This window comes from Bombina bombina, chromosome 6 (genome assembly GCF_027579735.1).
Source record: "Bombina bombina isolate aBomBom1 chromosome 6, aBomBom1.pri, whole genome shotgun sequence".
NCBI classification, from domain to species: Eukaryota; Metazoa; Chordata; class Amphibia; order Anura; family Bombinatoridae; genus Bombina; species Bombina bombina.
This window is the reverse complement of record NC_069504.1, coordinates 841685623-841711130: the sequence shown is the minus strand read 5'-3', so window position 1 is coordinate 841711130 and position 25508 is coordinate 841685623. Positions and strand designations below refer to the sequence as shown.

General features: G+C 42.6%; 1 protein-coding gene across 1 annotated transcript in view; it reads left to right on the top strand.

Annotated features, from left to right (window-relative positions):
* Positions 1 to 25508, top strand: part of LOC128663753 (A.superbus venom factor 1) — a 489422-nt gene that overhangs the window by 133711 nt on the left and 330203 nt on the right. The window contains exons 7-9 of the mRNA XM_053718238.1: positions 1224 to 1311; positions 2234 to 2336; positions 2421 to 2541. Coding sequence (XP_053574213.1) covers positions 1224 to 1311; positions 2234 to 2336; positions 2421 to 2541 — 312 coding nt within the window. The remainder of the gene's footprint in view (positions 1 to 1223; positions 1312 to 2233; positions 2337 to 2420; positions 2542 to 25508) is intronic.

Here is a 25508-nt window from a genome sequence, read left to right as displayed (position 1 = left end):
AGTTTAAAATTCTTGTAATTTTTTTTATTTCCTGTAATTTAGTGTTTTTTTTTTTTGTAGTTTAGTTTATTTAATTGTTTTTAATTGTATGTATTGGTAGCTAATTTATTTAATTAATTTAATGATAGTGTAGTGTTAGGTTTAATTGTAACTTAGGTTAGGATTTATTTTAGAGGTAATTTTGTAATTATTTTAACTAGGTAGCTATTAAATAGTTATTAACTATTTAATAGCTATTGTACCTAGTTAAAATAAATACAAAGTTGCCTGTAAATTAAATATAAATCCTAAAATAGCTACAATATAATTATTCGTTATATTGTAGCTATATTAGGGTTTATTTTACAGGTAAGTATTTAGTTTTAAATAGGAATACTTTAGTTAATAAGAGTTAATTTATTTCGTTAGATTCAAATTATATTTAACTTAGGGGGGTGTTAGGGTTAGGGTTAGACTTAGCTTTAGGGGTTAATACATTTATTATAGTAGCGGCGAGGTCCGGTCGGCAGATTAGGAGTTAATACTTGAAGTTTGGTGGCGGCGATGTTGGGGGGGGGCAGATTAGGGGTTAATAAATATTATGTAGGTGTCGGCGATGTTGGGGGCAGCAGATTAGGGGTTCATAGGGATAATGTAGGTTGCGGCGGTGTATGGAGCAGCAGATTAGGGGTTAATGATATAATGCAGGTGTCAGCGATAGCGGGGGCGGCAGATTAGGGATTAATAAGTGTAAGGCTAGGGGTGTTTAGACTCGGGGTACATGTTAGGGTGTTAGGTGCAGACTTAGAAAGTGTTTCCCCATAGGAAACAATGCGGCTGCGTTGGGAGCTTAACGCTGCTTTTTTGCAGGTGTTAGGTTTTTTTTCAGCCCAAACTGCCCCATTGTTTCCTATGGGGGAATCGTGCACAAGCACGTTTTCCCAGCTTACCGCTACCGTAAGCAACGCTGGTATTGAGGGTTGAAGTGGCGGTAAATTCGGCTCAACGCTCCCTTATTGGAGCCTAACGCAGCCCCTCACACAACTCTAAATACCAGCGTTGTTTGGAAGCAGCGGTAGGAAAAAAAGCTGCGTTAGCTACGTGGGTCTTTACCGACAAAACTCTAAATCTAGCCGATAGCCTTGCAGTGTTGCTAGTGATAAAACTGCATGCTCGAACAGAAAAGAAAATGTCATTCTATCACAATAATGGCCCTTTAATTCTGAACTGTTTTCTCTTCCCAGTCCTACCCAGTATTGAGGTTGAACTGAATTTACAAAATAATTTTTTCTTATGGACCAATGAACAATTTATTGTAGCCATCCATGCTAAGTAAGTATCTTTTTTGTATTTTTTTATATATTTTTTTATTAGACAGACACAAGCATATATTATTAACTGTTTTTTCATATATATATATATATATATATATATATATATATATATATATATATATATATATATATATATATATATATATATATATATATATATATATATATATATATATCTGGTTTATTTTTTTTATTTTATTTTTAACACCAGTAAATATTAATATATAGTCACAAAGTATAGTTTAGCACAGCTTATAAAAAGTTTAAATACATCTTTGGCAGTGCTGCCAATAAGACCAAATAGTCACACAACACAGAGGTTATTGGAGCACATCCACTTGCAAATAAACAACACATTTTTAAATGCAGCAAAAAATTGCCTGCAAAAAAACACCTATGCTTTTATATTAAAATTAAGATCTTAGTCACACAAAATGGCCATATTCTGCTTAGCCAGTCACCAACTTACAAGGTGTCCCAATGCTGACTGGTCCTAACACTGGTGGACACCTTGTAAGTTGGTGACTGGCTAAGCAGAATATGGTAAATTTTGGAGCCTATGGACTAATATGTTGAGAAGTGTCTCATATTTTAGTGAATCAGCTCTATGGTGCTATAGGGGCCGATTTAGCAATGTCTGGCGGACATGATATGCTGTAGCGCATCATGTCCGCCAGACATCGTTGAATGCGGACAGCATACGCTGTCGGCATTCAGCATTGCACAAGCAGTTCTATTGGCCGCTTGCAGGGGGTGTTAATAAACCCGATCGTATCTTATAGGGTTGATTGCTGTCGGCCGCTCAGAGCAGGCAGACAAGTTAAGGCTCACAGGGAAACAAGGAGAACAGGGGCCATTCAGCCCTTGTTAAATCGGCCCCAATGTGCGTAAAATGACACTTCTATGTGCTCACTCCTCAGATACCTGCATGGAAAACCAGTGGAAGGAAAAGCATTGGTGATTTTTGCTGTTAAAAAGGACAACATGAAATTTAGCATTACAGAATCTCTGACAAGGGTTCAGGTATTGATGTCTGTTTTACTAACTTCCATACATTTTTTATATTTTTGCTTGCCACTTCTTTATATTCCAAGCATTGTCTTTCAGATTGAGAAAGGTGTAGGACAGGCGGTATTAAAGAGAGCAGATTTGGTGAGACGCTTCCAAAAAATTGAAGATATGTTGGAATATACATTGTGTGTAACTGCCACTGTTATTACAGACTCAGGTAAGAACATACAACTTTGAAAAGCACCTCATACTAAAAGGAAATCCATGTTGGTGCACAACTATTTTTAGGGAAAGATTGCTCAGGGGACAGAACAGAAACATAATTTTTTTAAAAGCAAATTAATTTAAAATACACTTTAAAAGACATACAAACAAAGGGCTAGATTACGTGTTTTGCGTTAGAATGAAAAAGCAGCATTAACAGGTCCTAACGCTGCCTTTTCCCTACCGCTGCTATTACGAGTCTTGCAGGTTTAGGGGCACCGCACACTTTTTTGGCCTTAGCGCAAAACGACTTACGTAAACTTCGTAAAGTCTTTTTTCTATGGGACTTCCATAGCGCTGATATTACGAGTCTGTCCTGGGAGGCCAAAAAGTGAGTGGTACACCCTCTACCTCCAAGAGTCCTACCGCATTTAAAAGTCAGTAGTTATGAGTTTTATGGTACAAATTTGTAACATAAAACTCATAACTAAAGTGCTAAAAAGTACACTAACACCCATAAACTACCTATTAACCCCTAAACCGAGGCCCTCCCGCATTGCAAATACTAAAATAAAAATTTTAACCCCTAATCTGCAGCCCCCAACATCGCCGACACCTACATTATATTTATTAACCCCTAATCTGCAGCCCCCAATGTTGCCGCAACCTACTGTTGGGGGGGGTGTTTGTATTTTTTTTTACAGGTAAAAGAGCTGATTTCTTTGGGGCAATGCCCTGCAAAAGGCCCTTTTAAGGGCTATTGATAATTTAGTTTAGGCTAGGGTTTTTTTTTATTTTGGGTGGGCTTTTTTATTTTGATAGGGCTTTCAGATTAGGTGTAATTAGTTTAAAGATCTGTAATTTGTTTTTTATTTTCTGTAATTTAGTGTTTTTTGTGTGTTTTAGCTAATTTAATTTAATTTACTTAATTGTATTTAATGTAGGTAATTTATTTAATTGTAGTGTAGTGTTAGGTGTTAGTGTAACTTAGGTGAGGTTTTATTTTATAGGTAAATTTGTATTTATTTTAGCTAGGTAGCTATTAAATAGTTAATAACTATTTAATAACGATTCTACCTAGTTAAAATAAATACAAACTTGCCTGTAAAATAAAAATAAACCCTACGCTAGCTACAATGTAACTATTAGTTATATTGTAGCTAGTTTAGGGTTTATTTTATAGGTATTTAATTTTAAATAGGAATTATTTAGGTAATAATATTAATATTTATTTAGATTTATTGTAATTATATTTCAGTTAGGGGGTGTTAGGGTTAGACTTAGGTTTAGGGGTTAATACATTTAGTATAGTGGCGGCGACGTTGGGGGCGGCAGATTAGGGGTTAATAAATGTAGGTAGGTGGCAGCGATGTTAGGGACGGCAGATTAGGGGTTAATAATATTTAACTAATGTTTGCGATGCGGGAGTGTGGCGGTTTAGGGGTTAATATGTTTATTATAGTGGTGGCGATGTTGGGGGCAGCAGATTAGGGGTTAATAAGTATAGGTAGGTTGCGGCGACATTGGGGGCAGCAGATTAGGGGTTAATAAAAATAATTTAGGTGGCAGCGATGTTGGGGGCGGCAGATTAGGGGTTAATAAGTGTAAGATTAGGAGTGTTTAGACTCGGGGGTTCATGTTAGAGTGTTAGGTGTAGACATAAATTTTATTTCCCCATAGCAATCAATGGAGCTGCATTACTGAGTTTTACGCTGCTTTTTTGCAGGTGTTAGACTTTTTCTCAGCCGGCTTTCCCCGTTGATTCCTATGGGGAAATCGTGAACGAGCAAGTACGACCAGCTCACCGCTGACTTAAGCAGCGCTGGTATTGAAGTGAGATATGGAGCAAAATTTAGCTCTATGCTCACTTTTTGTCTTTTAACGCCAGGTTTGTAAAAACCCGTAATACCAGCGCTGTAGGTAAGTGAGCAATGAGAGAAAACTGCTCATTAGCACCACATAGCCTCTAACGCAAAACTCGTAATCTAGCCGATTGTAAGCAAAGTCCTTTATCCCTATGGGCTAGATTACAAGTGGAGTATTATTTAAAGCTTCCGCTCAAGTGTTAAAGGGACAGTAAAGTCATAATTAGACATTCATGGTTTAGGTAGAACATACCATTTTAAACAACTTTACAATTTACTTCTATTATTTAATTTGCTTCCTTCTTGTTATCCTTTCCTGAAAGGTTTATCTAGGTAAGCTCAGGAGCAGCAAAAAGTTCTAGCTGCTGATTGGTGAATGCCAATACCGATTGTCATTGGCTCGCCCATGTGTTCAGTTAGAAACCAGTAATGCATTTCTGCTCCTTCAAAAAATGATACCAAGAGAATGAAGCAAATTTGATAATAGAAGTAAACTGAAAAATTGTTTAAAATTGTATATTCTACCTAAATCATGAAAGAAAATGTTTGGGTTTCATGTCCCTTTCATTGTGCTAGAAATAAGCTTTTTGTGCTCGTCGGGTTGCATTCATATTATGGGGCATATGTATCAAGCTCTGAATGGAGCTTGATGCCCCGTGTTTCTGGCGAGCCTGCACAAAGACCACTGCTCCATAACTTGTCCGCCTGCTCTGAGCAGGCGGACAGACATCGCCGCAATTCAACCCGATCGAGTACGATCGGGTTGATTGACATCCCACTGGCCGCGAGTCTGCAGGGGGTGGTGTTGCACCAGCAGCTCTTGTAGAGCTGCTGGTGCAATGCTGAATACGGCGAGCTTATTGCTCGCCGTATTCAGCGAGGTCTGGCAGCCCTGATCCGCAGTGTCGGATCAGGTCCGCCAGAACTTGATAAATAGAGCCCTATGAGTTGAAAGTAAACTGTTTTGCGCTAACCCGAAAAGGGCAAAAAGCCAAACTTAGAATATCACATGCGCGATATCATATTCCCCATAGATGTCAATCAAACATAAAAAGTGGGAAAAAACACCCAATTCGTGCACAAACCTGATCGCATATTTTCATGTGCATTAACCCAACATAAAAATATGGATATCTCACATTCCAATGTTCTTCACATAGAAGAATATGTTCTATTTATTCATAAATACATGACTCACTTTTTTACTTTTATTCATAAATACGTGACTCACTTTTTTACTTTTAGCCTGCTTTTTAAGGCAGACTTCCCTTTACGCCATAGCATCGCTGCATTGCACAGCTTTTAAGCTTAGCTAGGAGGTAGTACAGTGATTCAGACCAATCTGTCCTCGGATTGGTCTGAATCACTGTACTACCCCTAGCTAAGCTTAAAAGCTATGTAATGCGGCGATACTATGGCATAAAGGGAAGTCTGCCTTAAAAAGCAGGCTAAAAGTAAAAAAGTGAGTCATTGTGAACCTCATTTGCATATATCACCCAGAATCCTTTGCTGCATTGGAAACAATGTATATATATATATATATATATATTAATACATACTATGTAAATCATGAGCAAAATATAAACAAGATGAATTAATTTATTTCAGCCATACAATATCCAGAGCACACCATATCATGGAACATGGAACATGTGCATGATTAACAGTGGCAGGGGGAAAGGTTGAAGTGCAAAGCTGTTTTTTTTCCTGGTGTATACAAATTGAAACAAACTAGAAAATACAAGCCCATAACAATAACTAGGTTATCTCTAGATAATATCAGAAAAAAAATGGATAACACCTACTGTTAATTTTTCAAGACTCATTATCCTCAGGCATAGTACCTCATCACTGGGGCAAAGCTGATGTGGTGCTGCTTTTTAAAAAAGGAAAGCAGTGCTGGTGCAGGTAAATATAGACCAGTAAACTCAACATCGTTTGTGGGGAAGATATACTGTAGGAAGGAAATGCTTGTGCAATGTTAAATGCCGACAACGTATGTTGTCTGCATTTAGTGATGCAGGGCAGACATGATTCACTATAGTGAAACATGTCCACCGGGGTTTGATAAATAGACCCCAATAAGTGATTATATTCAAGAGTATATTCATGAAAACAAGATCTCGAATTAAGATCATCATGGTTTTATGAGAAATAGATCTTGTCAAACTAATCTAATTAAATTATTTGAGGATGTTTTTAAGAATATAGATAAAGGTTAACAGAGGTTTAACTAGAAACTTCGGTGCCCAGTTGTATATATGTATATAAACACACATACATATATATATATATATATATATATATATTTCACTGGACAAATGCACTCACAAGACTTTGTTAAAAAAAACATCCAAGTTTAATTTAATTTTCGAGGAAAACTTCCCCTTCATCAGCATAATAAACATGTGATAAATACACACTTATATAGTGAAAATACAGCAAAACAAATCATTACAAACCTGTGTGACACTCATTGGCGCCAAACAACCATGTTGGAATGCAAGCCTTGCGGTCCTTTGTAATCTAAACTGGAAGTGAACAAACCAGTATCACATCCGGTGTGTACAAATTTCAAATTGATAACAACCAAAAATGTATATTTCGTTATTACAGTGTAATCAGGTATGTCACAGATACTGGGCTGCAGGGGCTGAACCCTTGCCCCCTGAACCCTTGCCCCCTAAACCTCCTAGGCAGGCCGGGCACCTGGAACTCCCAGTCGGCCGCCTCACCATGGACACCCGCCTAACCCCTCTCAGGCTGTCTGGGCTCCTGGAACTCCTGGTTGGCCACAGGACAGCAGGACACCTGCTAACTTTACTCCTGGTCGATCCAGCAACCATGTGTCCCATAGCTCCGCTCTTTTGGGGATTAGTAGTCCCTAGGGAGGACAAGAGGTGGGGGAATTACCATAGGAGAGCTGCTTTGGGAACTGGGGGTTTTGGACACCCCTACCCCCATAACTTCAACAGGCTGTATCTCCGGTCCCCAATACTGCGGCATCAGGGGACCGAGAGCTTTCAAATGAGACCCTGGAATTGACACCGCTCCCCGGGATCACCCCAAAACTGTCACCACTGTGTCCTGGGATTCTGTGGGACTATGGTTGCTATGGAGGCACCGATCAGTTTGGAGGGGCGGGAATGGCGGGAAAACTGTGGCATTGTATCCCTGTCTTATCAAGATGAGCTTTCTGTATAAAAGGAGTGTGTGTTTTCAATAAAATCAGTTCTATTTTACCTGAATGCTAGTCTGTCTAGTTATTTGGGTGGGCTCCTGCTAGAATCACTTTGCTGAGCTACATAGCCACTTGTTCCAGGCAGAGGAAGGATCCGGTCAATGGCGCTACCCAGTCGGGGTAGCGGGGAGTCTGTCACATTGGTGGATGCTTCCGTCTACCTGGAACGTCCAAACCACCAACTGAAGATCTTGCCAGATGGAGCAGTACCATGGGTTTCGGAAGGAAGAATTGAGAACGTTGCTGCAGGCTAGAGGGAAAGTCGCCGCCAACAAGACAAAGGCAGTGCTCATAGCCGAACTGATGGAGGATGATCGGGCTAGCGAACAGGCTGGTGGGTCGGACAGCGAACAAAGCAGAGGACAGCCCAGTACAGCCTCCACTCAAGGGACTACGACATCCGACAAGCAGTGGCAGGTACAGTGGAAACTGGCTCTCTATGGACCTAACCCCCCTGAGGAGATCATTACTCGAATAGTGACTGACGCCAACAAGATACACATGTTAGAGCTTCAGAAGTTTATAGGGGGGGGGTTCATGCTGGATCCCCTGGACCCCCCTTCCTGGCCCAAGAAACTACCTCACAGGGCTTTCCAAACCTTCCAGGATGATGGAAGCAATGATATCGACCGCTACCTATAGCTGTTCGAGACCCAGTGCCGGATGCATGGGGTCACTAATGCCGATAGGGTTACTATCTTAATTGGGAAACTATCCAGTAGGGCCCTGGAGGCTTTCCACACTGTGCCCTCCGAAGATCAAGGCAACTATGACTGGGTGAAGGAGTGCATCCTTGCTCGGTATGGACTCACCCCGGAGGCTCACTGGCTAAAATTCAGGGGACTACAAAGACAAGAGGAGCAGCCGTATACCGAGTTTGCCCGCCGCTTAGCTAGATCCGTGAACTCCTGGGTTACTGGGTGCCACATCACCACCCTAGACGAAGCTGTTCAACTCATCCTCCTGGAGCAGTTCTACAACCGCACCCCAGCAGAGATAAGGGAATGGGTAAAAGACAAGGGACCCAGAACAGCTGACAAAGCTGCTGCCCTGGCCGATCAGTATGTGGATGCCCAGCACTAGGCGGCCACAGACCCCCAGCCAGCAACCTACTCTACTCCAGCCCCAGCTCAAACCCCAACAGTCTTTCAGCAGCCACAGACCCGGCCACCCCCTGTTTACCCGGCTGGGAGCAGCCATCCCCTGGGGTGTTATGGGTGTGAACACCCTGGACATGTTATATGGAACTGCCCAGCCAGATAACGAAACCCCCAGCCCAGCCGCCAAGGAACCCTGCTTCAACCTCGTGGGGGTCTCCTCAAGCCTGCACCTATAAGGCCGCTGACCATTGTGCCCATACAATGAGCTCCGACCCCTATGCTTAGTGGACAGGAGAAGAAGTGGGTGTCTTGCACCATGTCAGCTCAATGGACCAAGACAACTGACAACAACACTGGCAAGTTGTCTGGGTCAATGGGCAGGCGTCTCAAAGAATGAGAGATACGGGGGCCACTGTTTCTTTGATCCAACCTCACCTCGTTCCCCCCTCAGGCTGCACTGGGTGCACCTTTGCTGTGGGGGTAGCGGGAGGTAAGGTCCTCAGGATTCCTACAGCCTGGATCCATTTGGACTGGAAAACCGACTCCCACGATGTAGAAGTGGGGGTTATGCACCACATCCCTGCCGAGGTCCTGTTGGGAACGACCTCGGCCACCTTGTGTCCTCCTTTGTGGGGGATGCCTCTCCGGATACCTTCCCAGTGACTACCCGCCAACAGGCCAGATGCCAAGCCAACTCACCAACTCTGGGGACCCAGGTAAGACCTACCACCTGACTCCTACCTTTCCCCGACTGTCCGTCCCCACTAACCCTGAACTTACTGACACCCCCTCCTGGGCGACCCCCTCTGACTTCACCAAAGAAACCTTGAGCGACCCAACCCTACCCCCTTACTGAGACCAAGTAGGTGCTGACACCCAGGGCCCCGGAGACAAATGGTTCCAGTGGGAGGGAGAGCTTCTGTACCAGATCTCCAAGAGTAGAAAAGGACCGGTGCCCAAACGCCAGCTGATCGTACCAAAGAAGTTTCGGTCCAATCTACTGAACATAGGGCATGACATCCCCTTAGTCGGCCACTTAGGAAAGCAGAGGACCCACCACCGCTTGACTCAAACCTTCTTCTGGCCAGGCATTACAGCCGATATTAAGGAATACTCTAAATCCTGTGAGGTTTGCCAGAAGGTAGGAAAGACGGGTGACAATATGAAAGCCCCCCTCCATCCCCTGCCCATTATTGAGGAACCCTTTAGCCGAGTGACATTGTGGGGCCAATAGCCCGGCCCAGCCCCTCAGGGAAGAAATACATCCTTACAGTGGTGGACTATGCCACCCGATACCCCAAGGCAATCCCCTTGGCCAATATCAAGGCAGAGACCATAGCAGATGCGATGCTCCAGATATTCACCAGGGTAGGCCTTCTTCGGGAAGTGGTTTCCGAACAGGGTACACAGTTCACTGCAGAAATCACTCAACAACTCTGGAAGTTGTGTGGGATTAAACCCCTGCACAGCGCCCCTTACCATCCCCAGACGAATGGGCTGTGTAAGAGGTTTAACGGGACCCTAAAGCAACTGCTTCAGACGTTCTCGGCTACTCACAAGGACTGGGAGAGATTCCTGCCGCACCTCCTCTTTGCATATCGAGAGGTGCCTCAGGAATCCACCGGTTTTTCCCCCTTTGAACTTCTATATGGTTGAAAGGTTAGGGGCCTGCTAGATTAGGTACGAGCCCACTGGGAGACAGCCACTGGGGGGAAGAGCACTCTGTTGTGAAGTACGTACTCCAGCTCAGGGACCGGCTGAAGGACCTGGCTGCCCAGGTACGCGAGAACCTTCAAGACTCTCAGCACAGGCAGAAGGGATGGTATGATCACAATGCCCGTACCCGAACCCTGATCGTGGGACAGAAGGTCCTCGCTCAGAAGCCTGTCAAAACCGACAAGCTACAGGCCTCTTGGCAAGGACCTTACTGGGTTGTGGAACAACTGAACAACACCACATACCTGGTAGCGAAGTGTTCAGATGAAAGGATCCGTCGGACCTTTCATGTGAACATGTTAAAGGCATACATAGAGAGACCCAGAGATGTGGCCACTATCTGTGTGCCGGCAGTGGAGGACTCTGAAAGTCTTCCAATGCCAGAGCTTCCCAGACCTACTGACACCCCCCAGGGGGTAGATGACATATCCCTAGATGAAAAGGCAGGTCCGGCGACTCTTGGAACAAAGAAGTGACATGTTCTCTACTGTCCCTGGGTTTACCACCACAGCCATTCACTGGATGGAGATCCCGGGACAGACTCCCCTGCGGAAGGCTGCCTACAGGGTCCCAGAGGCCACCAGGGAATATATGCACTGGGAGCTCCGGGGGAATGTTGGACCTCGGTGTCATTGAACCCGGTAGTGTTAGCACCCAAGAAGGATGCAACTACCCGGTTCTGCATTGACTACCGTAGACTCAACGACAGAACCACCACTGACTCCTATTCCATGCCCCGAGTAGATGACCTGTTAGATTGAATTGCCCTGGGCCACTTCCTGACCACCCTCGACCTATGCAAGGGTTATTGGCAAATCCCCCTCGACCCTGAGTTCGTTCCCAAGTCTGTCTTCATCACTCCCTTTGTCTTATACCAGTTTAAGGTCATGCCGTTTGGAATGAAGAACGCCCCAGCTACTATCCAAAGAATGGTAGACCGCCTGTTGGATGACCTCCAGGACTATGCCTGTGCATACCTGGATGACATCGCCATCTATAATGAGACCTGGGAGGACCCCCTTCTTAGATCGCCTTTGAGCCGCCGGCCTAACCTTGAAGCCAGATAAGTGTACTATTGGGCGCTCTGAAGTTCAGTACTTAGGCCACCGAGTCGGCTGCGGTAAGCAGCGACCCGAGCCGGCCAAAGTCGAGGCAGTGGCTATCTGGCCCACCCCCAGGACCAAAACCCAAGTCCTTGCCTTTCTGGGTACTGCAAGCTACTATCGGAGGTTCGATCCTAATTACAGCACCCTCGCCAAACTCCTGACTGACCTGACCCATAAATGACTTCCCCGACAGGTCCTGTGGTCCCCCGAGTGTGAAAAAGCCTTCCAGAGTCATAAGTCTACCTTAATCTCTGCCCCAGTACCCATACTAAGCCAGGCGGACGAGAAAGGACAGGACCACCCCGTTGCCTATATCAGTCGCAAATTGCTACCCCGAGAAGTAGGCTACATGGCGGTTGAGAAGGAGTGTCTGGCGCTGGTGTGGGCTTTGAATAAGTAGCAGCCCTACCTATATGGGAGACCCTTCACCGTCCTTACTGACCACAACCCCCTAGTATGGCTTAACCGGGTTTCCAGGGACAATGGGAGACTGTTGAGGTGGAGCCTAGCCCTGCAGCCATTTAACTTTGCCATACAGTACCAACCGGGAAAGAGCAATGGGAATGCTGATGGACTTTCCCGGTGGACTGAAGTGGCATAAACTCCTCGGACATCCCCAGGCCAACCCGTGTGTGGATCTAGCCGGGTCTGCCAAACTGGAGGGGGGAGTTGTCACGGATACTGGGCTGCAGAGGCTGAACCCTTGCCCCCCTATAGACTTCACCCCAGTTGTTTCTCAGTGGTTTGGGGCTCCTCAGAGCAACCACAATCCCTGGAAGCTTTGGTTTGCTTGTCTTGTGAAAAGCTGGTGTATGATCAGGAAAACCCTCCTAGGCAGGCCAGGCCCCTGGAACTCCAGGTCGGCCGCCTCACCACGGACACCCGCCTAATCCCTCTCTTGCTGTCTGGGCTCCTGGATCTCCCGGTCGACCACAGGACAGCAGGACACCCGCTAAATTTTCCCCTGGTCACTCCAGCATCCATGTGCCCCAGAGCTCCGCTCTTTTGGAGATTAGTAGCCCCTAGGTGGGGGAATTACCGGAGGAGAGCTGCTTTGGGAACCATGGGTTTTGGACACCACTACCCCATAACTTCAACGGGCTGTATCTCCGGTCCCCAATAACGAATCACGCCGCTTTTTGGAATGCAGCATCTGGGGACCGAGAGCTTTCAAATGGAAGTGCTGCTGTTCCCCCAGGATCACCCCAAAACCATCACCACTGTTTCCTGGGATTATGTGGGACCATGGTTGCTATGGAGGCGCTGGTCAGTCTGGAGGGGCGGGAATGGCGGCAAAACTGTGGCATTGTTTCCCTGTCTTATCAAGATCAGCTGTCTGTTTAAAAGGAGTGTGTGTTTTCAATAAAATCAGTTCTATTTTCACCTGAATGCTAGTCTGTCTAGTTATTTGGGTGGGCTCCTGCTAGAATCACTTTCCTGAGCTACATAGCCACTTGTTCCAGGCAGAGGAAGGACCCAGTCAACGGCGCTACCCAGTCGGGGTAGCAGGGAGTCTGTCACAAGGTATAACAGACTTTACCCTGTTAAATGTGCACTTATAACTTATAATAAACATATATCATATAATAAACATCATCATATCATTAGTTAGTGTAAATATGTCACAAATAATATGCTTCTTAATGCCTATATACAAACCTAGGCTCACGATATCTATTGCCGGTCTGGAACGCAAGTGATGTGTTCCAATACATATGCCAGCCAGAAGTTACTGAAAATACCTCACTTCCGGTATCGACTTGACTAAAAAAGTAAGGCCTAGATTTGGAGTTTGGCGGTAGCCGTGAAAACCAGCGTTAGAGGCTCCTAACTCTGGTTTTAGGCTACCGCCGGTATTTGGAGTCATTCAAAAAAGGGTCTAACGCTCACTTTTCAGCCGTGACTTTTCCATACCGCAGATCCCCTTACGTCAATTGCGTATCCTATCTTTTCAATGGGATCTTTCTAACGCTGGTATTTAGAGTCGTGGCTGAAGTGAGCGTTAGAAATCTAACGACAAAACTCCAGCCGCAGAAAAAAGTCAGTAGTTAAGAGCTTTCTGGGCTAACGCCGGTTTATAAAACTCTTAACTACCGTGCTCTAAAGTACACTAACACCCATAAACTACCTATGTACCCCTAAACCGAGGTCCCCCCACATCGCCGACACTCGATTAATTTTTTTTAACCCCTAATCTGCCGACCACCACCTACGTTATACTTATGTACCCCTAATCTGCTGCCCCTAACACCGCCGACCCCTATATTATATTTATTAACCCCTAACCTGCCCCCCACAACGTCGCAGCCAGCTACCTACAATAATTAACCCATAATCTGCCGACCGCAAAGAGCCGCCACCTACATTATAGCTATGTACCCCTAATCTGCTGCCCCTAACACCGCCGACCCCTATATTATATTTATTAACCCGTAATCTGCTCCCCACAACGTCGCCTCCACCTCCCTACACTTATTAACCCCTAATCTGCCGACCGGACCGCACTGCTATTATTATAAAGTTATTAACCCCTAATCCGCCTCACTAACCCTATAATAAATAGTATTAACCCCTAATCTGCCCTCCCTAACATCGGCGACACCTAACTTCAATTATTAACCCCTAATCTGCCGACTGGAGCTCACCGCTATTCTAATAAATGTATTAACCCCTAAAGCTAAGTCTAACCCTAACACTAACACCCCCCTAAATTAAATATAATTTTAATCTAACGAAATTAATTAACTCTTATTAAATAAATTATTCCTATTTAAAGCTAAATACTTACCTGTAAAATAAATCCTAATATAGCTACAATATAAATTATAATTATATTATAGCTATTTTAGGATTAATATTTATTTTACAGGTAACTTTGTATTTATTTTAACCAGGTACAATAGCTATTAAATAGTTAAGAACTATTTAATAGCTAAAATAGTTAAAATAATTACAAATTTACCTGTAAAATAAATCCTAACCTAAGTTACAATTAAACCTAACACTACACTATCAATAAATTAATTAAATAAAATACCTATAATTATCTACAATTAAACCTAACACTACACTATCAATAAATAAATTAAATACAATTCCTACAAATAAATACAATGAAATAAACTAACTAAAGTACAAAAAATAAAAAAGAACTAAGTTACAAAAAATAAAAAAATATTTACAAACATTAGAAATATATTACAACAATTTTAAACTAATTACACCTACTCTAAGCCCCCTAATAAAATAAAAAAGCCCCCCAAAATAAAAAAATGCCCTACCCTATTCTAAATTACTAAAGTTCAAAGCTCTTTTACCTTACCAGCCCTGAACAGGGCCCTTTGCGGGGCATGCCCCAAGAAGTTCAGCTCTTTTGCCTGTAAAAAAAAACATACAATACCCCCCCCCCAACATTACAACCCACCACCCACATACCCCTAATCTAACCCAAACCCCCCTTAAATAAACCTAACACTAAGCCCCTGAAGATCTCCCTACCTTGTGTCGTCTTCACCCAGCCGAGCCAAATTCTTCATCCAAGCGGAGCAAGAAGAGGTCCTCCATCCGGTAGAAGTCTTCATCCAAGCGGGGCAGAAGAGGTCTTCCATCCAATTGAAGTCTTCATCCAAGAGGCATCTTCTATCGTCATCCATCCGGAGCGGAGCGGCAGCATCCTGAAGACCTCCGACACGGAACATCCATCCTGGCCGACGACTGAACGACGAATGACGGTTCCTTTAAATGACGTCATCCAAGATGGCGTCCCTCGAATTCCGATTGGCTGATAGGATTCTATCAGCCAATTGGAATTAAGGTAGGAATATTTTGATTGGCTGATGGAATCAGCCAATCAGAATCAAGTTCAATCCGATTGGCTGATTCAATCAGTTTATTATAGGGTTAGTGAGGCGGATTAGGGGTTAATAACTTTATAATAATAGCGGTGCGGTTCGGTCGGCAGATTAGGGGTTAATAAGTGTAGGCAGGTGGAGGCGACGTTGTGGGGGGCAGATTAGGGGTTAATAAATATAATATAGGGGTCGGCGGTGTTAGGGGCAGCAGATTAGGGGTACATAGGGATAATATAAGTAGCAACGGTTTACGGAGCGGCAGATTAGGGGTTAATAATAATATGCAGGGGTCAGCGATAGCGGGGGCGGCAGAATAGGGGTTAATTAGTGTAAGGTTAGGGGTGTTTAGACTCGGGGTATATGTTAGAGTGTTAGGTGCAGACGTAGGAAGTGTTTCCCCATAGGAAACAATGGGGCTGCGTTAGGAGCTGAACGCGTCTTTTTTGCAGGTGTTTTTTTCAGCTCAAACAGCCCCATTGTTTCCTATGGGGGAATCGTGCACGAGCACGTTTTTGAGGCTGGCCGCGTCCGTAAGCAACTCTGGTATCGAGAGTTGAAGTTGCGTTAAATATGCTCTACGCTCCTTTTTTGGAGCCTAACGCAGCCATTCTGTGGACTCTCAATACCAGAGTTATTTTAAAGGTGCGGCCAGAAAAAAGCCAGCGTTAGATACGCGGGTCGTTACCGACAAAACTCTAAATCTAGCCGTAAATAAATAAACTAAACTACCGGCACTAGAATCAATAGGTTATACTAGGTATATAACTATAACGGTCCACAATTACCAGGAGTCACCAGTATATGGGTACAAACAATGCAACAGAAGAACCTAATTGTTTTTAGCAATCTGTATTTTTCTTTTTCTTCTTTTTGGTATATTTTAGAGTCTAGCATTTTGTGTAGCCTTCTATTTGTATAGGGGCCATATGTGCACACTCAGAATGCATAACTCTAAGTTAAATTAATTTTTGCAACAATTACCCTGTTTCTTCGATTAGTGTCTGTCTGCTGTAACCCCCCCCCTAGGTCCGACATGGTAGCTCCCAAATACCTGAGTTAATATGGATGGTATTATGTAATAGTAATGGATTGAAACAAGGTAGAGCTATTGAATATTGGGATACAATAAGCCCATACAACGGCTGTCTCTGGTGATGGGGAGAACACTTCAATTTTAATTTTATTTGTATTGAATTTCTGATTAAGGCCATATACATAGGCGATAGTTATATACCTAGCATAACCTATTGATTCTAGTGCCGGTAGGTTAGTTTATTTATTTACAGCCAGATTACGAGTTTTGCATTATGAGGGGTGCGGTACTAACTTGCACGTTATTCTCACCTCTCACTTACCTACCACGCTGGTATTACAGGTTTTCAGAAACCCAGCGTTAAAAGGCAAGAAGTGAGCGTAGAGCAAAATTGTGCTCCATACCACTCTCCAATACCAGCGCTGCTTAAGTCAGCGGTGAGCTGGTTGTACGTGCTTGTGCACAATTTCCCTGCTCACTTACCTACAGCGCTGGTATTACGGGTTTTTACAAACCTGGCGTTAAAAGACAAAAAGTGAGCATAGAGCTAAATTTTGCTCCATATCTCACTTCAATACCAGCGCTGCTTAAGTCAGCGGTGAGCTGGTTGTACGTGCTTGTGCACAATTTCCCTGTAGACATCAATGGGGAGAGCCAGCTGAGAAAAAGTCTAACACCTGATAAAAAGGAGCGTAAAGCTCAGTAACGCAGCCCCATTGATTCCCATAGGGAAACTAAAGTTATGTTTACACCTAACACCCTAACATGAACCCCGACTCTAAACACCCCTAATCTTACACTTATTAACCCCTAATCTGCCGCTCTGGACATCGCTGACACCTACATTATACTTATGAACCCCTAATCTGCTGCCCCCAACATCCCTGACACCTACATTATATCTATTAACCCCTAATCTGCTGCCCACAACATCGCCAACACCTACATAATGTTATTAACCCCTAATAAACATATTAACCCCTAAACCGCCATACTCCCGCATCGCAAACACTAGTTAAATATTATTAACCCATAATCTGCTGCCCCTAACATCGCCGCCACCTATCTACATTTATTAACCCCTAATCTGCCGCCCCCAACGTCGCCGCCACTATATTATATTTATTAACCCCTAAATCTAAGTCTAACCCTAACACCCCCTAACTTAAATATAATTTAAATATATCTAAATACAAATTACTATCATTACCTAAATAATTCCTATTTAAAACTAAATACTTACCTATAAAATAAACCCTAAGCTAGCTACAATATAACTAATAGTTACATTGTAGCTAGCTTAGGGTATATTTTTATTTTACCGGCGTTTGTATTTATTTTAACTAGGTAGAATAGTTACTAAATAGTTATTAACTATTTACTAGCTACCTAGCTAAAATAAATACAAATTTACCTGTAAAATAAAACCTAACCTGTCTTACACTAACACCTAACCTAACCCTACAATTAAATACATTCCCTAAATTAAATACAATTAACTAAATTAAATAAAATTAGCTAAATTACAAAAAAAAAACCCCACTAAATTACAGAAAATAAAAAACAAATTACAAGATCTTTAAACTAATTACACTTAATCTAATAGCCCTATCAAAATAAAAAAAGCCCACCCAAAATAAAAAAACCATAGCCTAAACTCTACCAATAGCCCTTAAAAGGGCCTTTTGCGGGGCACCTCCCAACAGTAAAACTCACCACCCACACAACCAACCACCCAAATAAAACCCTAACTAAAAAAACCTAAGCTCCCCATTGCCCTGATAAGAGCATTTGGATGGGCATTGCCCTTTAAAGGGCATTTATCGCTATTGCGGCCCAAAGCCCTAACCTAAAAATAAAACCTACCCAATCCACCCTTAAAAAATCCTAACACTAACCCCCGAAGATCCACTTAACGGGAGAAGTCTTCATCCAAGCGGCAAGATGTCCTCAAGGAAGTCGGCAGAAGTGGTCCTCCAGATGGGCAGAAGTGGTCTTCTAGAGGGGTAGAAGTCTTCACCCAGACGGCATCTTCTATTTTCATCCTTCCAATGCGGAGAGGCTCCATCTTCAAGACATCCAGCGGGGAGCATCCTCTTCTTACGACGTCTTCTTGCTGAATGAAGGTTCCTTTAAATGACGTCATCCAAGATGGCGTCACTTAGATTCCGATTGGCTGATAGAATTCTATCAGCCAATCGGAATTAAGGTTTAAAAAATTGGAACAGCCAATAGAATGCGAGCTCAATCCTATTGGCTGATTGGATCAGCCAATAGGATTGAAGTTCAATCCTATTGGCTGATTGCATCAGCCAATAGGATTTTTTCAACCTTAATTCCGATTGGCTGATAGAATTCTATCAGCTAATCGGAATCTAAGGGACGACATCTTGGATGACGTCATTTAAAGGAACCTTCATTCAGCAAGAAGACGTCATAAGAAGAGGATGCTCTGCGCCAGATGTATTGAAGATGGAGCTGCTCCGCGTCGGAAGGATGAAGATAGAAGATGCCATCTGGGTGAAGACTTCTGCCCATCTGGAGGACCACTTCTGCCTGTGTGGAGGACCACTTCTACCCGTGTGGAGGACCACTTCTGCCGGCTTCCTTAAGGACATCTTGCCGCTTGGATGAAGACTTCTCCCGGTAAGTGGATCTTCGGGGGTTAGTGTTACAATTTTTTAAGGGTGTATTGGGTGGGTTTTATTTTTAGTTTAGGGCTTTGGGCCGCAATAGATCTAAATGCCCTTTTAAGGGCAATGCTCATCCAAATGCCCTTTTCAGGGCAATAGGGAGCTTAGGTTTTTTTAGTTAGGGTTTTAAATCTTCAAGACTATACCAGCGGGAGTAAAAAAGCAGCGTTATAAGGCCTAATGTTGCTTTTTTACACATAACACAAGACTCGTAATCTAGCCATTATTTTTTTAGTCAAGTCGATACCGGAAGTGAGGTATTTTCAGTAACTTCCGGCTGGCATATGTATTGGAACGCATCACTTGCGTTCCAGACTGACAAAAGATATTGTGAGCCTAGGTTTGTATATAGGCATTAAGATGCATATTATTTGTGACATATTTACACTAACTAATGAGTAGAGTTATGCAATCACACAGTTTGGGGATATATGGTGACACTTTTTATGGAACATGAATACACACATATTCAGTAACAGTGATATGACGATGTTTATTTTATGTTATATGTTTCTTATAAGTTATAAGTGCACATTTAGCAGCGTAAAGTGTGTTATACGTTATTACACTGTAATAACGAAAACAAAATTATGCTTACCTGATAAATTTATTTCTCTTGTGGTGTATCCAGTCCACGGATTCATCCATTACTTGTGGGATATTCTCCTTCCCAACAGGAAGCTGCAAGAGGACACCCACAGCAGAGCTGTCTATAAAGCTCCTCCCCTAACTGCCACCTCCAGTCATTCGACCGAAGACAAGCAAGAGAAAAGAGAAACTATAGGGTGCAGTGGTGACTGTAGTTTAAAAATAAAAAACACCTGCCTTAAAATGACAGGGCGGGCCATGGACTGGATACACCACAAGAGAAATAAATTTATCAGGTAAGCATAAATTTTGTTTTCTCTTGTAAGGTGTATCCAGTCCACGGATTCATCCATTACTTGTGGGATACCAATACCAAAGCTATAGGACACGGATGAAGGGAGGGACAAGGCAGGTGCTTAAACGGAAGGCACCACTGCCTGTAAGACCTTTCTACCAAAAATAGCCTCCGAAGAAGCAAAAGTATCAAATTTGTAGAATTTAGAAAAAGTATGAAGCGAAGACCAAGTCGCCGCCTTACAAATCTGTTCAACAGAAGCCTCATTCTTAAAAGCCCATGTGGAAGCTACCGCTCTAGTGGAATGAGCTGTAATTCTTTCAGGAGGCTGCTGGCCAGCAGTCTCATAAGCTAAGCGGACTATACTTCAAGTTGCCGAAGCCTTTTGGCCTCAACTCTGTCCAGAGTAGACCACAAACAAAGCAGATGTTTGACAAAAATCCTTCGTAGCTTGTAAATAAAATTTTAAAGCACGAACCACATCAAGATTGTGTAATAGACGTTCCTTCTTTGAAGAAGGATTAGGACATAGTGAAGGAACAACAATCTCCTGATTGATATTTTTATTAGATATCACCTTAGGAAGAAAACCAGGTTTGGTACGAAACACTACCTTATCTGCATGGAAAATGAGATAAGGGGAATCACATTGTAAAGCAGATAACTCCGATCTCTTCGAGCCGAGGAGATAGCTACTAAAAACAGAACTTTTCAAGACAAAAGTTTAATATCTATGGAATGCAAAGGTTCAAACGGAGGCTTGATTCTAACTAAAGCCTGACAAAACGCCTGAACATCTGGAGTATCAGCCAGACGCTTGTGCCAAAGAATAGACAGAGCAGAAATCTGTCCCTTTAAGGAACTAGCTGACAATCCCTTCTCCAATCCTTTTTGGAGAAAAGATAATATCCTAGGAATACTGACCTTACTCCATGAGTAACCTTTGGATTCACATCAATGAAGATATCTACACCATATCTTATGATAGATTTTCCTAGTGACCGGCTTTCGAGCCTGAATTAAGGTGTCAATGACCGACTCAGAGAAACCACGCTTTGATAAAATCAAGCGTTCAATCTCCAAGCAGTCAGACGCAGAGAAATTAGATCTGGATGGTTGAAAGGACCCTGAAGTAGAAGGTCCTGCCTCAGCGGCAGAGTCCATGGTGGAAGGGATGACATGTCCACCAGATCTGAATACCAAGTCCTGCGTGGCCACGCAGGTGCTATCAAAATCACTGAAGCTCTCTCCTGCTTGATCTTGGCAATCAGACAAGGGAGCAGAGGAAATGGTGGAAACACATAAGCCAGGTTGAAGGACCAAGGTGCTGCTAGAGCATCTATCAGTGCTGCCTTGGGATCCCTGGACCTGGATCCGTGACAAGGAAGCTTGGCATTCTGACGAGACGCCATGAGATCCAGTTCTGGTTTGCCCCAAAGTTGAATCAACTGTGCAAATACCTCTGGATGGAATTCCCACTCCCCCGGATGAAAAGTCTGCCGACTTAGAAAATCCGCCTCCCAGTTCTCTACTCCTGGGATATGGATAGCTGATAGATGGCAAGAGTGAACCTCTGGCCATAGAATTATTTTTGAAACCTCCAACATTGCTAGGGAACTCCTTGTTCCCCCTTGATGGTTGATGTAGGCTACAGTCGTGATATTGTCCGACTGAAATCTGATGAACCTGACCGCAGCAAGCTGAGACCAAGCTTGAAGAGCATTGAATATCGCTCTTAGTTCCAGAATGTTTATCGGAAGGAGTGTCTCCTCCTGAGTCCACGAGCCCTGAGCCTTCAGGGAGTTCCAGACTGCACCCCAGCCCTGAAGGCTGGCATCTGTGGTTACTATTGTCAAATCTGGCCTGCGGAAGGTCATACCCTTGGACAGATGGACCCGAGATAGCCACCAGAGAAGAGAATCCCTGGTCTCTTGATCCAGATTTAGTAGAGGGGACAAATCTGTGTAATCCCCATTCCACTGACTGAGCATGCAAAGTTGCAGCGGTCTGAGATGTAGGCGGGCAAACAGCACTTAAGGTAACCCTCTAATTTTTTGTCCATTGGATCTAGAAAAGCACAACTGTCCTCGACAGGGATAGTTGTACGCTTCGCTAGGGTAGAGACTGCTCCCTCCACCTTAGGGACCATTTGCCACAAGTCCCGTGTAGCGGCATCTATAGGAAACATCTTTTTAAAAACAGGAGGGGGAGAGAACGGTACACCTGGTCTATCCCATTCCTTAGTAATAATTTCTGAAAACCTCTTAGGGATTGGAAAAACATCAGTGTAAACAGGCACTGCATAGTATTTATCCGATTTACACAATTTCTCTGGGACTACAATGGCGTCACAGTCATCCTGAGTTGCTAAAACCTCCTTGAGCAACACGCGGAGGTGTTCAAGCTTAAATTTAAATGTAGACATATCAGAATCAGGTTGAAGTGTCTTCCCTAAATCAGAAAAATCACCCACAGATAGAAGCTCTCCTGCTTCGGCTTCTGCACATTGTGAGGGTATATCAGACATAGCTAATAAAGCGTCAGAGAGCTCTGTATTTGTTCTAGCCCCAGAGCTGTCTCGCTTTCCTTGTAACCCTGGCAGTTTGGACAATACCTCTGTAAGGGTATGATTCATAACTGCCGCCATGTCTTGTAAAGTATACGCAATGGGCGCACTAGATGTACTTGGCGTCCCCTGAGCGGGAGTTATAGGTTCTGACACGTGGGGAGAGTTAGTCGGCATAACTTCCCCCTTGTCAATTTCCTCTGGTGATAAATCTTTTAAAGCCATAATATGGTCTTTAAAATTTATGGTAAGATCAGTGCATTTGGTACACATTCTAAGAGGGGGTTCCACAATGGCTTCTAAACATAATGAACAAGGAGCTTCCTCTATGTCAGACATGTTTTAACAGACTAGTAATGAGACCAGCAAGCTTGGAAAACACTTTAATAAATGTGAAAAAGCAGAATATAAAAAACGGTACTGTGCCTTTAAGGGAAAAAAACAAACACATAAACTGCAAAACAGTGAAAAAAAGCAGTAAACTCTACGAAATTTTTACAGTGTGTATAATAGACTAAAATAGCATTGCACCCACTTGCAAATGGATGATTAACCCCTCAGGCTCAAAAATGAAACAGAAAAACGGTAAAACCGTTAAAAACAGTCACAAGCAAACTGCCACAGCTCTACTGTGGCTCCTACCTGCCCATAAAACGACTTTTGTAGGCACAAAAACCCTTTACAGAGGTCCTATATTTCAGGGGACTCCTTCAGGGAAGCTGGATGTCTCAGACTGTAAAAACTACTGCGGAATTAGAGCGCGAAAATAGGCCCCTCCCACCATGCATTCAAAGTGAAAGGGCCATAATAACTACTCCTAGGAGAAATATAGTCAGCCATGTGGAAAACTAGGCCCCAAATAAAGATTTATCACCCTCAGTAAAAAACGTTTTTTATATATCATGCAAATGTTTTACATACTAAGTAATAAGAGCAAGTAACATGAATATTACCCTTTACTGCAAGCATGATCCCAGTCGTTTGTTAAATCACTGTAATCAGGCTTACCTTAAATATATCAGGCACTGTCAGCATTTTCTAGACCTTATCATCTCTCTAGAAAAAAATATACTGAACATACCTCTTAGCAGTTAATTCTGCAGGCCATTCCCCCAGCTGAAGTTTTCCCATACTCTTCAGTTATGTGTGAGAACGGCAGTGGACCTTAGTTACAACCTGCTAAGATCATCAAAAACCTCAGGCAAAACTCTTCTTCTAATTTCTGCCTGAGGTAAAAACAGTACAACGCCAGTACCGTTTAAAAATAACAAACTTTTGATTGAAGATAAACTACACTAATTCACCACATATCTCTTGATACTTCCTTTCTTGTCGAGAGCTGCAAGAGAATGACTGGAGGTGGCAGTTAGGGGAGGAGCTATACAGACAGCTCTACTGTGGGTGTCCTCTTGCAGCTTCCTGTTGGGAAGGAGAATATCCGACAAGTAATGGATGAATCCGTGGACTGGATACACCTTACAAGACAAATATACATTTTTGGTTGTTATCAATTTGTACACACCCGATATAATGCTGGTTTGTTCACTTCCGGTTTTGAATGCAATGGAACGCAAAGCTTGCGTTACAACACTGTAGTTTGGCGCCAATGAGTGTCACACAGGTTTGTAATGATTTGTTTTGCTGTATTTTCACTATATAAGTGTGTATTTATCACATGTTTTTTATGCTGATGAAGGGGAAGTTTTCCTTTAAAACGTTTCATTAAACTTGGATGTTTTTTTTAACAAAGTCCTGTGAGTACATTTGTCCAGTGGAATATACGATTTGCATTTTTGCACCAAGACGGATGTCTTTTGGAGGGTAGTGCTGTAGATTGAACATTTTATATATATATATATATATATATATATATATATATATAGATAGATAGATAGATAGATAGATAGATAGATAGATAGATAGATAGATAGATAGATAGATAGATAGATAGATATGAAACTTAAAGTAGAGAGAAACTCTAACTCAACAGACTACATATATAGCACTCTAAGGGGTTGATGTAGGGTACATCTGTAAAAAGTACACAAGATTCTATTCCTTAAGGCAAATCAGAGTTACTGATAGTCTAGTGAGCTTGCGTGTTCAGCGTTAAAACATAACTTTTATTATGTCAAATTTAAAATAGAAACCTGGAAAATGATTTAAAAACACTCTCAGATGCTGGAGGAGTAGTAATTAACCTGTTAACGTTTAATAGATTCTAGTAAAGTAGGTCATATATTGTGCATGTAGACTACTGTGGTGTAGTTGTATCAAGTGTGTTTGAATAAATACACACTTGTAACAAGAAGTCTTATTAAATTATTGGGTGTATATAAATATACAAAAAAGTTACTCTGTAGTCTCTACTTATAGTAATGTTAGTAAAGTATCGATTTATATATTATATTATACACAAGTGTCCCTGCATGTTGCAAAATAACCATATGTCAGTACAGCTCTAACATTATGGTTTAACCCAATACTATCTGCTTGAGGGTAGCATACTCTATCTATTGGAGTAGTGAAATTTGAGTACAATATATCATATCTAAGAGATTAATACTGTTGAAGCTGGGGGATTTGCCCCCTATGTTGATCTTTGTGTACCACTTGGTATTCCACCTAAATAAAGAAACTCTTCCAAGAAAGGGTATTGGTATCCTTGAATTACTGTAAGTCACACTGTTTGATGAACACTCCCTTAAAAAATAACACTATGCTTACTGGCACAGTATTTTCAAGCACAGTTAATTTCACAAACTTTAAACAAATACACCACTTATTTTATATTATTTTATTTTTCACTAGTTCACTCATATATAATCCTTAATGTTTATTTTGATATAGAGCACAGCAAACTTTAAGAGTTAAAACAGAATGTTACATAATTAATGATTGTCTTACACCATATGCCCAGAATAAA